Source organism: Aquila chrysaetos, chromosome 13, assembly GCF_900496995.4.
Source record: "Aquila chrysaetos chrysaetos chromosome 13, bAquChr1.4, whole genome shotgun sequence".
Classification (NCBI taxonomy): domain Eukaryota; kingdom Metazoa; phylum Chordata; class Aves; order Accipitriformes; family Accipitridae; genus Aquila; species Aquila chrysaetos.
Genome location: NC_044016.1, coordinates 23,643,172 through 23,656,239, shown reverse-complemented (window position 1 = coordinate 23,656,239; position 13,068 = coordinate 23,643,172). Strand labels below are relative to the sequence as shown.

The 13,068-nt window shown below is 42.8% G+C and overlaps 1 protein-coding gene and 1 long non-coding RNA gene across 15 annotated transcripts in view; one reads left to right on the top strand and one right to left on the bottom strand.

The window, feature by feature from the left end:
• The window catches only part of VIT (vitrin), a 56,818-nt gene that overhangs the window by 22,940 nt on the left and 20,810 nt on the right, over positions 1-13,068 (top strand). For 9 of the 14 annotated variants that reach the window (XM_030035615.1, XM_030035611.1, XM_030035613.1 and 6 more), the window contains exons 6-11: positions 2,183-2,260; positions 5,075-5,155; positions 6,923-7,129; positions 7,785-7,835; positions 12,748-12,786; positions 12,888-12,944. In XM_030035615.1, coding sequence (XP_029891475.1) covers positions 2,183-2,260; positions 5,075-5,155; positions 6,923-7,129; positions 7,785-7,835; positions 12,748-12,786; positions 12,888-12,944 — 513 coding nt within the window. The remainder of the gene's footprint in view (positions 1-2,182; positions 2,261-5,074; positions 5,156-6,922; positions 7,130-7,784; positions 7,836-12,747; positions 12,787-12,887; positions 12,945-13,068) is intronic. The other 5 variants (XM_030035620.1, XM_030035619.1, XM_030035614.1 and 2 more) reach the window with 4 other exon arrangements.
• Positions 1-13,068, bottom strand: part of LOC115350215 — a 47,343-nt gene that overhangs the window by 22,525 nt on the left and 11,750 nt on the right. The gene's annotated exons all lie outside the window — the stretch shown is intronic.

Below are 13,068 nucleotides of genomic sequence, written 5' to 3'. Positions count from 1 at the left end.
CAGCCAGCACACCAGGAGGTATGCAAATGCACTGGTATTCACTTTCAAGCACTGAAATGCCTTGGCATTCACTTGAATGACTCCATTCAGTTTAGTGCGAGTTTTGCAGTTAATGGGTTAAGAAAATAGAGTCCTAAACCTCTGGGTTTGCTAGAGTGAGGAACCACCACCCCATAGCTTGTACTTCAATGGCCAGAAGTTGAGGTTTTCTGCCCACATGTAACCCCATTTTTAAGTACATTAAGCAAACTCCAACGTAGATGTAACTTTTTCCAGACAGTGAAAAAGACATGTTACCATTGCTCCAGAGAGCAGGGCCACATTCATGTCAGGCCTCAGACCTACCTTTTGGTCACATATGGGATGCAAGTTGCTGTTGATCAAAAACCCCAGACTCAAGGAGCAGCCAGCCTTCCCATCCTAGCCAGTTTATTTGCACAGCAGCGGGCTTCAGGTTTGCATTAGAAATCAGATTAGCACAGAAATATTCTAAATTAAGATCAGAGTATTATGCTATTACTGCATCCGTGTACCAACCACTCATACCTGACAACTTTGCCTCTGTTGGGGGTAAAGAAATGCATCTAGAAATCATCTGCAATCCTATAAGCTTTCCATCTTTCTACTAAATTGGCAGAAGAGCTCCCTAGTCCTGCTTGGCTCCTGATCCCAGTTTTAGCTTAGGGGGAAGTGGATGTGAAGACCTGCTGCCCTTCACTTAGGCCAGCTTCTGTGAGAGAGCCGAGGGCAAGAAGGAAGCTCTTTCCAGCTTGTCCTTGCATGCTAACTTGCCAGCTCTGGTCTTTGGCAGATCTGTGTTGACTTTAGTGGAGCTGCTCTCAGTTTATACGACTGTAAATGAGAAATGGAATAGCTCCTTACATCATTCATTGCCTCATTAGTAACTCAAACTAACTTCTTCATCTAGGTCTTTTTAATGACATCTGAAATTTCAGAGAGGAGTAAAACAAAGGAGACATAGACATGAAAAGGGACAAAGGACAGTGCCTCTCCAGCTCCAAGGCCATCCCTCCACAAAGAGGACCAGTTCCTCTTGCATATACCCTTCTTTGTGGGCCATCATGGGGGAAACAGCCTTCAGTTCCCAGGAGCGGCTCAGTCTGTAGCAGCTAATTCTGTTCAGTGCTGTTGGTCTCTGGATTAGTCACCCAGGATGACAACTGATATGTTCACAGTGCCATACAGACCTTCTTAAAGAATCCACTGAGGGAATAAAGGAAAGCAAACCTAGCAGCACCATCAAGACTCAGGTTTTGCAGGAGGTGGAGGTAGGTCTCACCTGAGGTGGTCCAGGTGCATGACACAGCACAGCATCTTGTAGAAACAATCACCAGGGTCTGGAGGTCCTACAACCACTAACTCCTAGAGGCCAGAGCAGTCTTTCCTACACTGGGCTTCTCTGCAACACTTTCCATTCAGTGATATATGGGAATATAAAAACTGCCCCAAGAGTTGGAATTGCATGGCCACATGTACCAATAGAGATGGCATCTGCTGCAGCACTAAAAAGATTTGTGGTTTAAAGCTTAACTGGGAAACGTACCTCATTGTTTTAAGACAGGACCCTCATTTTAGATCTAAATATAGGTACCATATGTTCCCACACACAAGCACAGCCTTCTCTCACTGTTATTACTGAAAAAGACTGTTGCTGGAAATGGCATCTTGCAAAAGTGAGGTCAGAGAAGAATGCTGTGTGCGTGACGAAATGAATCCCACATCAAACATGCTTTCTAAGTCAACTGCATAGTCCGGCACTGGAAAAGGCTGCCTAGGGAAGCTGTGGGTTTAAGTACAGGTTATACAGATGTCCTTCAGGAACAGTCTCCTTATGCTTAACACCATCTGAGAGCAAAGGAATGAACTAACTGACCTCTTCAAATCCTTCCCAGGACTGTGTTTTCATGCTTTCCAACTTTTTTTTTTTATGATGCTGGATTTAGGCATTGGTATTTTTAGTGGTACGGTTTTGAGATTTCTGCCATCAGATGAAAGAAATCTTCAAGAAAATGAGTTGGGCAGTAAAGAAGTGGGGTCTGATTCTCAACACATATGTTAGATGAGAATTTTATTGCACGAAAATTTAGAATATTTTGTGATGTTTTCTGATGGGGGTTTTTTTGTTGATTTTTCTTTTTTTTTTTTTTTTTTTTTTTTGTAGAGGGCAAGCCAAGAAAAGGTGTGACATATCCATCAACTCTTGAATATTCTTCTCCGAAAAGCACAGCTGTTAAATCAGGCAAGTAATTGTGATTGACTTTCCCTTACATCCATTCACAACTATCTGTTGTAGCTTCTTGGTTGTGTAATACAAAGATATAATTATTCAGAGCCAGAAGTTCATGCATCCCTTAGCATCTCATCCAAATCCCTCATGGTATTTTTTTATGTTAAGCATATGGAAATTATCCCAGACAATTTCTATTTTTTGGTTGTACCATGTTTCACAGACTTCTGTTTCTAAGTAGTTTCCCCCTTGCTTTAAATCTGTTAGTGAGTATGATGTTGTACTGATTATATGAAAGCATTTGAGGTTATAGATGTTGACATTCTCCTATTGTTATTCATGTTATCTTTTGGGATATTCAGTGTTGAGAGTATAATAATAAACAGTAATATAATACTAATGACACAGATGGCAATGCACAGCAGCTTTATCTAAGGATGATACGATAAGGAACTACTCTGTAAGACTCAGTTTACATAATTTAGTTGTGTTCAGAGATCTTTGATCAAGTCTCACACCAGGTGGTAGTTGATATTCAAGTTTGCCACTGAAATGACACTTGTTTATGCCCCCTGTAACAACTGTGTAATGTTCAGGCTCTTCCTTGGGGGTGTGAACTAAAACAAAATTAACGGCTCATACTACTACACACTTCCTTAACATGTCTCTTTTGCTGACTGCTGAGCCTAAGCCTTCCTGAGCTTATCCACTGTGAGCTGTGGTATAACAAAATGTGTTGCATCTTCCCCATGAACTCAAATGCCTGTCAGTGGGTGCATCCATCCAAGGCCACACAGAAGTTACTTGGAGTCCTGCTCTTCTCCTGTACGTTATTGTTTGGTCCTTGGAAGCAAAGTGCAGAGCTCTTTCCTCATCTTTAGGCTTTTATTTGCACAAAGGCAAATTTAAATCTGATAGCTGTAGCTGTTCAGACTGAAAATACATCACTCAGAGCCATGTCTCTAGTTTCTCATACCTTTGCATTTACAATCAAATAGGTACAGATTTGTATATATCTTGAGCAGGTATGCAGAAATTACTGACCAAATATTATACACTGCTAGAAGGGAGGCAATACCTTAGAAATCTTGGCTTTTTCTAAGAAACATTTACTAAAACTACATCTCATCATTCCCAAATGTACCCACACTTGAAGTATAAGCCCAAACGCCTCACACCAGACCAGGGACAATCGCAACGAGGGTAGAGCTTAGCAGGCAGCAAGCAATGATTTCTTCCACCAGTGCTAAAACCCACATTATGTGAAAATCAGTGTAGAAATGGGGACCATCATCAGGTCATATCTCTGTCACGCAAACAAAATACCAGGAGCTTGTTCCTGCAGCAAACCAGAGACTCAAGCAGCTTCCTTCACTTTGTTCTTGAATCAAAGAGTATGAATGAAAATGTTAGGATCCTAGCAACAAAGACTGTTGCATTCACGCAGAGAAAACCTGGGATGATCAAAGGAGCAAGTAATAACTGTTACATGAAACCCAGTACTTTAGGATGCCACTGCTTTGCTTTGCCCAGCCCTGTCCCACAGGTAGCAAAGAGATCTGATACTCACAATCCACCTTCCCCGAGCCCAGCTTGGCCCCGTCAGCCCTCCCACCTCAGCCCAGCCATCTCAGCTGTACTCTGTTAGAAACAGCTTGTTCTTAAGACAAAAATCTCTCTAATATGGTGCTGGGGCCATCTTGTGATAAAGGATTCCCTACTTCTCTTTTTAATTTAAAAAAACTACCTTTTTCTTCTGATTTAAATTATAGAGACCACATTGTTCACTTGGATACTTAAACCCACTATCTGTTGGAGGTAAAGGCAGTCCTTTGAGGATTACACTCACTTGCTGCCAGATTAGTGAAAAATCCTGCTTCACACCTGATCAGCTGTTGGAGATGCAGTTTTGGTCCTCATCCCAGGGATGCTGGAGATTCATAGTGCCTGACATTTCTTTAAATGCTGCTGGTGGTTACAGTGCTTCCCAAATGCTGGGCAAAGCAAGAAAAACCTTCGCAAAACTGTTCACAGCTGGTAAAACCAATCAAAAGATGTTTTAAAAAATAATACAAATCTTTAGGAAACCATCAACCCTGGAGTAATTTCTCAAATAGGTCAATGCTGCCAAAATCAACTAGAAAAGAGAAAAAAATGGAAGATCAAAATCCTCCACTACTCGGTCAAACATAAAAGCACAGGCAGATTCTTTTGCAGGGTAGCAGTAAATGAACTGCAATAAATGTTCCAAGTACTTTGATGACTTTGGGTCTTAGAAGAAAAAAAGGACCAAAAAAATCTCCCTTTTCCTTCTAAGGCAGTCCGTGGCATTGAGGATTTGGCCCCATGATGATCTGACAATGTCAGGCAAGAAAGAACTACATCTGAACGTGAATTAGTGACTGAAATATTGTATGTTAGCTGGTATTCCCCAAACAGTGTACACACACCGTGACCCTGATTCTCAGGACACACTGTTACTCAGAGGAAAAATCAACAACATGATGCATTAATCTTATGAGTATTGGTTTATTAGTGGTAAAAGCCCATATATATTGCTCAATTCAGAAATTCTATTGACATTGGCAGGAGCTTTTGGGCAGTAAAAATGCCTAAATTTGGCACCAAAAATATGGGGTGAATACTCTCTAGAGCCACCCAGCCATCACTTTTTCTTGCTTGGTGAGAAATCTCTGGTTAGACTGACTGACTACCTAATGCCAGGTGATGGGATGCCTTCCTTTGGAAACTGAAAATCTCTAAATAGGAAAGTTAAATTATTTTCTTCCAGAGCTGCCTTTCCTAATGTGCTTAATTTTGCTTCAGAGCCTAAAAAGCTAGAGCAAGACCTAAAAGCTACAAAGAGTGCAGATACCGCTAACGCGTCAGAAAAAGCATCGGAACAAGGTATGGGTTGGGGATCTCAGTGCCCTTTTACAGTATTCAGCCCGGTCTAAACTGCCTAAACAGCTTTACCTCCCCGTCCAACCTCCTCTCTACAGCCTCTTTCCCACCAAACCCACCCCATTACGTGAGTAGCTGCAGTGGTGCTTGAAGAGCATGTGCCGATTCAGAGAAGAGAGGGCACACTCTCAGTTTAATTTCTGCCTGTGCTTTGGGCGAGTTCAGATGTCATGAACTTCAAAACCCTGCATTAAGGCTCTCAGCAATCTCCTGTGCAGAGCATGTGCCCTGCAAACCCTTTGAAGATACTGTGAGGGAGATGGGCACTCTGCCTGCAGGAGCACTGGGAACGGCTAGCCCTCAAGAGCCCTCATCTTGTGTTAAAGGCTCCACCAGAAACCCAGCCAACATGTACCAAGGCAACATCTTTTCTCTGCTCTTACTATGCTGCTTCCTTGGGTTTTCTGCTAATACTGTTAGCTCCCAGCTTCCTTGCTCCTTGCTGCCTGGGGTATAAAGCTGGCTGATGTGCCTGCTCCCTGCTCCAGCAGCACCATATCACAGGAGAAGACTCACTGTGCCCTCTGTCTTCTTTCTTCTAGCGCAGCAGCGTGGAGCAGGGCACTGTTCAGCCCAGAGAGCCATTCACACTGATTTTTTCAGCTGAGTTGTTTTGCTTTTCTTCTGAGCTCTCTTTCAGCATTATCCCATTAAAACTGTCTGAGATCTGAGTTTTTCACTGGCTAGCATTAGGTGGTAATTAATCCACCAGACAGTTTCATGACGATGCTTTCCAAAAGGAGAACATCCAGCAATAAAATACAAGCTTGTGCTGTGCAGCAATGAATAGACTGCACACCATTCCCTTTCAGTGTACACAGTGTGTCAAGCCATCCCCAGGGCTATGGGCAGGAGGAAAGGAACAAGACTGAGGTGAACATGGAATATATTTTAGGGCAGTTTTTTGTAGGTAGATGGAGAAGATAACAGTGAAGGATCTTTTTTGAGACAATGACTTGAAAGAACTGTAAGCAAGTTAACAATTTCATATAAGGATATTTAGGATGCAAATTTTGCAACTAGAATTGTCTCTGTTCTCACAACAGATGATGCATTTTAAAAGTAGTGGCAACTGTGAGATGAGTCAAAGTTAGATGAAATCATCAGCACCTCCCAGGTGCTGCTCTCCCCCACTCCCCTCAGCCAAAGCCCTAATGATCCCTGTTCTGGCTCTGACCCGCTCCCCGAATCACCGTTACCTAGAAGTTGTCTTTCTGCCAAAAGCATTTTCAGTGCTGTGATGGGCAATGCATATTTTATTCTGGTCTGTGACTGAGAATGGCCATCTTTTATTACCAGGTATCAGTTGATTTCCATTTATATGGACTTTCTAGCTGTTTAATTACACTGAGAAAAGATGATGGCAAAACAGAAGCTGCAACTGACTGGTTGAACCATTTCATAGGTCTGAGACGTCTGTGAGGTTGCTAGGTGTTCCTAGCCAAAGCAGAAAAGTATAGGGGAAACACTAAGGCTGCAACAGGATGTTGTCAGCACCCCCCAGACAGTGGTGTAATACTGTGTCACACAGGCACCTGTGCGACACACCCACACAGCAATGAAGGCACTAATGGCTCCACAGATGAGGATGCTTGTACCATCCTGAGGAGAACAGCAGTGTCTGGGTTGCCTTAAACAGTGAGCGCTATTAATGATGCTTCCATGCATGTCACACATCCAGCTGCAGTGATCGTGTCACTGTTCCTACAGGCGATGCAGTCCGCAAAGAGCATCAGACATCTCCAGTGCTGACACCAGCTACACAAATGGCCACCACAACCCCAACACCAATGACCACGACAACAGATCCTTCCACCACAACGCCAAAGCCAGCCACAACACCTGCGACTATCAGAACCACAACAGTTGCAGCTGCATCCAAGACTAGACCTGGACTGCATAGGGTCAGAGATATAGGTCAGTAGCATGGATGTTTGCATTGCTTTCCTCCTGACCTACAGCTTTCCTAAAATTTAAGGAAGAAGACATGCAGCTGAATATACCATGATTTAGTGGACCATTAATTCAGTAATTCAGTGTAAAAATATTAGGAGTGGATAAAAAAATTAATGCCAGCAGATAAGTTGGAGTTAGAGTTGTACCTTTGAGATACATACAAAATTAGTGTGTCTCACCTAAACACAAACATGTAGATTCTCCGAGATGAGAGTTCATCTGCAGTAAAATTATGGCTAGTCTTTATCTTTATATATAATATACTGGCCTATAAACTGATTCATGTGGGAGTAAGCTCTCCATCCCCAAACGCTGTCATGATTTTCAGGGATAGGAGTCAACAAATAGTTCTTTGATTCACATGTCTGGACTGAGAGTTCAACAAATAGGTCAAGACTGATTTAGAATTAATTTTGTGATAACTTTCAATAAATGAAAGTTGTAGTATATTTTTTGTAACAGCTTTTGGATTTTAAAGATTAAAACACTGTGAAGGACATCTCATATGACTTTTGCACACCTGGTTTTCTTTAATCTTTCCTTCTCCATTTATTCTTACTCATTAACATTGGGGTTTTTGGTTCAGTAGCTGAAAATTAAAATCTCTTATTTTTAGGTTCTAGCAGTGTCCACCCAGCATACTCATCTGTGGTAGCTGCAGCATCAAGTAAGTATGGTAAAGTAAGTATGCCACAAGGCATGCAGTAGAGTGTATTTTAAGGCAGCAATGATTCAATAACCTTTCAAGCCTCAGCAAACTCAATGACTGAATCCACATCTGGATTTAAAATGAAAAACAGATGCTTGGCCTGAACATCAGAGATGCTGATCACCCACAGCTCTGGGGAAGCCTTTCTAGTGAATATCTGTGCATTTCAGCCTTGACAAATGCTCGGTTTTGCAACACTTGAGACAAAGCTTGTGCTGTTTGAATCATGATTTCCTGTTGCTTCCTTCTGTCTTACTCTCTCAAAGGGAGACTTGATTTAGTTGTAAGATACGTGATGCAGAGGGCTGCATAGCCATCTAAACTTAGGGCTGAGAGCTCTGAAATGCCGAGTTATGTTAAACCAATGCTCTTTCAAAAACCTCAGGCTGTGGTTCTGAGCCTGGCATACATGTGATGTCAATAACATGAGTGGCATGCCAGGAATAACAACAGAGTGGCGGCTGCTCAGAGCTCTGCATCTCAATCCAGAAGCCTGCTCCCATTCCAGCCCACAGCCTGCAATGCAAGTATTTAGAGGTGTTTTCCCGTACAATGTGTAATTGCTTAGCTGTGCGGTCAAGTAAAGAAGAATATTTTCAACTGTTTTCAAGTTTCTGAGCATGGGGATACGATTGCTTTTGAGTGAAAAGGGAGCTGGGCCATCATTAGGTTTTATGCTCTGTTGCTATTTCTGACTGCCTTGCGCTTGGCTTCGCTCTCATATACATAACTGCAGCCCTCCCTGCTGCCAAGTAATTCAGAGCCAAGCACACGGCAGGGCAGGTATCTTTCAGGCAATTCAGGTCTTGAGGGAAAGCATTGTTAAGTCAAATATAGCTGCGAGCCCAGAATAAGGGGAGGGGCTGGAGGGGTTAATCTTACTGAGTCAAATGTGCAGGTATGTGTATGGGAGGATTTACAGAAGTGCCAACACAATTCAAAGGAGTTTAAATTCAGTGGGAATCTGCATGATTCAGTACCTAATGTGCCTGTAAACCTGGTCCTGCTTGTTGCTTTCTTTTCTATTTCCTATTCGCGCAGGCTGAGCACAGAAGAGGCCATTACTGTCTTTACTAGCAATTAGGAAACCCTGTTTGAGGTTCCCCAGTCAGAGATGCATATTGAGGGTAAAGTTCTGGCAACACTGAAATCAGTGGGAAGGTTGTATTTGTCTTTAATAAAACCAAACCTTCAGTCAAAAAATGAAAAAACAAAAATAAAGCGCTCACTTTTTCAAGTCTTTCAATGGTCACTTCATTCCAATTTGGATCCATCTTTCTTCACAGTTTTCTTTACTGAAGTTCTAAACATAAATTAACTCCCAAAAGATTAAAGTGATCAGAATTAGGGATAGGTTATTGTGAGCTGGAGGAGTGGTGGAGACCTACTTCTGATTTCACAGACTTCATTTCTAGGACCATGTCCAGCATGTCTGTATTCAGTATTTGGCTTCCTGGATTCTCCTGATCTCTTCTTGATTCTAAAAGAGAAGAACTGGCTAAAAAAAAAATACAGAAAGTATAAATAGAGTTTTGAAGCAATGACTATACACAAAGCAGTTTATGAGTTTTCTCTGTCTGAGGAGCCTTTAGGACTTACTCCTATTATTCACGCCAGAGTTTCTGATGACGTCGTTGGCCTTAACCAGAGTTTAGCTTGACCGGACAGAATCAAATGTTCTCCTGTCCATCTTGGCTCACAGGGACTCACAGACCTACCTCTCACAGGGCACTGGTAGTCTGCCTGCAAAAGATGCCTCAAAAGTAAATAGCCTTGAAATAGAGCACAGTCAGAATGAGCACGGCTGTGGCTGCTGTTAGCTCCAGTGTTTCCATTTCCAGCCACTGGTGCTGGCAAAAGTTCACAGAAGCAGAAAAGCAGGACTTGCAGATTAGAGCATTAAAGCAGGGGCAAAACTCCTCTGTCCTAGCTCTTGCTGTTCTTTCCCCTTTATCTTCTGTTTGTCAAAGATACAGAAACAGGAAAAGTATCTGAGACTCTGCTCCATCACAGGACCCCTGCTTTAAAGACTTGATGTGGCAAAACTGCTAAAGGAAAAACCACTGATGTGACTAGCATGACATTTGACAGCTTATTCCTATCTGCCCTACTAGCAAGTGCAGCACTTCACCAGTGCGGTATGTCGTAAAGGATGACCCTGAAGGGGAAGCAGCAATGGCAGCAGGCTCTGAAAGTGGATGCAAACTCTCTGTGGCTCTGGGCACAACTTTAAGTTCAGCCACGCTCTGGTACGATGACAGCTTCTGCCTCTTTCCAACAGCAGTTAACTAAGCACACTCCCAAGGGCCACGAACTCACTTGCCCTCTCCCATCCCAGCTCTTCAAGCAATCCTTTCTTGCACAGCTGCTTGGACCCTAGGTGAGGATTGAGAATAAATCCAGTGCTTCTGTGAACACTGCAATCATAAACCATGTCACTATCCTTGGTGCCATACTGAGGCACTGAGCTGCAACCAAGCATCAGGCAGCGAGTGCCTGGGCATCCTCAGGCAAGGCGCTGCCCTGCTCTCTGTGCCCAGCTCGGTTCAATGGTTGCACCTCTTTTCAGACAGGGACTCTAACCTGGATGCTGCCTATCACTGTACACTACGTTGCTTTCATCCCCAGCTGCAACTTACTATAGTAGTAAAGAGAAAAAAGAAAAAAAGAATGAGGAAACAACAGTAGTGCAATTGCTAGAGAAAGCATTAAAAGCTCTTCTCCAGCAGCACCAGACCACCAGGGCTTATACCTTCAGGATGCACTGGGTAAGGGCTCCATCCTGGCACTAGGGAGAACAGCTGGCATTTATTTTTGGATGCTGCCTTTCCCCCCAAGTTAACCCTGACTACTTAGCCCATCAAAAGTGCCGACCAAGTTGCAGAAGGCCAGGCATGTTTTGTGCACAGCGTAGCTGCTGGCCTTCTCAAATCAGTTTCCATCATTTGCAAGGTCCACTCCAAATTGCATTCCTCGCTGCTGTCCGCATCCTTTACTGCCTCCACGCCTCCCTGCTCACTACAGGACTTGCTCCCAACCAAGGTTTCTCTACTCCACTGCTCTCATTTCTGACCCAGTTCTTGGGATTCTCCTGGTGACTGTCCATCCCCAGTTTGTTACAGACTTCTCCTAGTCCTGCCTCAGCCTCCAGCTTGCACAGAACTCTGCTTTAATGAACACACATTCATGGGCCACAGGCTCACTGGCATCTCAGATTTGAAGGAAGAACGAGCCTTGCACACCATGGAAGTGCGATTCCAACCTTTCCCCACTACCACCACTGTGTTTGCCCCTGCCAGCAAAAGCATGGCAGAAACCAGCTTACTGCAGGGATGTGGTAAGACGCCTTTGGGAGGTACAGCGAGAGGGAACAGCCCCAACGCCCAGCACAGTCAAAAGGAGCATAGAGAAAAATCCACATTGCTAACGGGGGTGTGGAGGGTAGGGCTAATTCATTTAAAAAGTGGCATAAAATACTTCTGATACTGAACTAATCTCTCCTTACCCTCTTGTACTCTGTTTCTACTGACCTTTTAAACAGTGTTATGTACACATTTGGACTCTTCTGTGGCAACCCCAAAACAAGGCGAGCTCTCAGGCTCAGAGTTAATTTTCTTCCACCTCTTTGCCACATACCGATCTCCTGCGTGGAAAGCATGCCCTGCACAACCCCATACAACACTGCTGCACAGACAGACTTTTCCCTCCACAGCCTGAAAACTCAGCCTGTGCTAACCATGGTCCATCTGGAGGCAGACCTAGAAGCTTACAGAGTTTAAAAGCCTTGACAGTTTTGGCAGATGAGCCTGTTATTTCCTTAAACAGGATCTCTTTGGTGTCTGGAGTTTACAAGGTCTCTCAGGCCAGCTCCTAGAAATCCCATCAAAGGGCTTCCAGCGGCCTGTGCAGGTTCGAGTTTGGGTCAAACACAAGCTATTTGCTGTCACCTAATTTTGCAATATCAAGTTCCCAAGGAGCAGCAATTCCTGTTTTCTGAGACAATCATTCAAAATTATCTCATTTATGTTATCATATTGATAAAAATATCTCATGAGCCCCTGTCCAGTGTTCATAGGAGTCAGCTAGAACATTCCCACTGATTTCACCAGGCTTTGGAATTAATCTTTCTGGGAAAACTAATGAATAAAGGCTTGTTAAAGGATAAGTTTGTTAACAAGCTTCTTAAGAATAATTAATGAAATGAAAAGCATGATTAAAGACGTGGTTTTCATCTGCAAATGCTTTGAGCCATTAGTATTTTTGAACAATGGAAATTTAATAACCCAATCACCTTAAAAAAAGCCTTTTGTGTACACAGTGGTGAAGACATTTCAGACACATGAATTCTCCCGCATTATTTCTGTCATTGTCTCATTATTTACAGTCTGCCTGCTTGCTTGTATCCACTCACTCTCTGCAGAAAGGGTAGTATCTGGTCTGGGGGGTTATTTTGGGTTTGGGGCTTTCTTTAACCTTTCTCACATGACCAGCACAATTGGATGGTACTGAAATAGAAATAAACATAGATAACTAGTGTGAATGAGAGAAGGAAAGTTATAAGGGAAAGCAAATCACAGCAGTGACTACAAATCTTTTAAATGCAGACCAGAGACCTGTAAAAGTAAATATTCTTAACTGAAGGGAATGTTAACTAGGCTAATTTATATGACAGACAGAGCAAGGCAATGCTTTTTTAAGCAGGCTCAAAATATATAGCTAACATCTGAGAAAGTATATTAATGAAAACACTCTATATATGAACCATTAACACTGATAGCTATAAAATAACACTCAGTGAAAAAGCCAGGTAGCAATAGTCCTGAACAAAACATGGTATAAATCACAGTTTTCCATTTTGATGTCTACTTAGGACAGGTTCAGGCTGCACAAGGAAGAGGACAGAATACAGGTATGTCTTAAATTAGTAATAACTAGTAGATTTGTATTGTGAGAATACTAGAAAACCTTGTGTTTAAGTTCCATGTACTAACTAATATAATATTTTCAAAGCATTCAGGGGCACTTCCACCTCTGCAAGTAACAGGAATATTTTACGACCCAATACAGGTAAAGGCATTACAATCCCTTCTCTAAGTCCTCCCCACAGCTAGTTCCACCACTCACATCTACTGAGTCATGCAGTAACGCACTGCTTTTCATTCCTAACCACCTTCATAGCAGGATGCAGTGA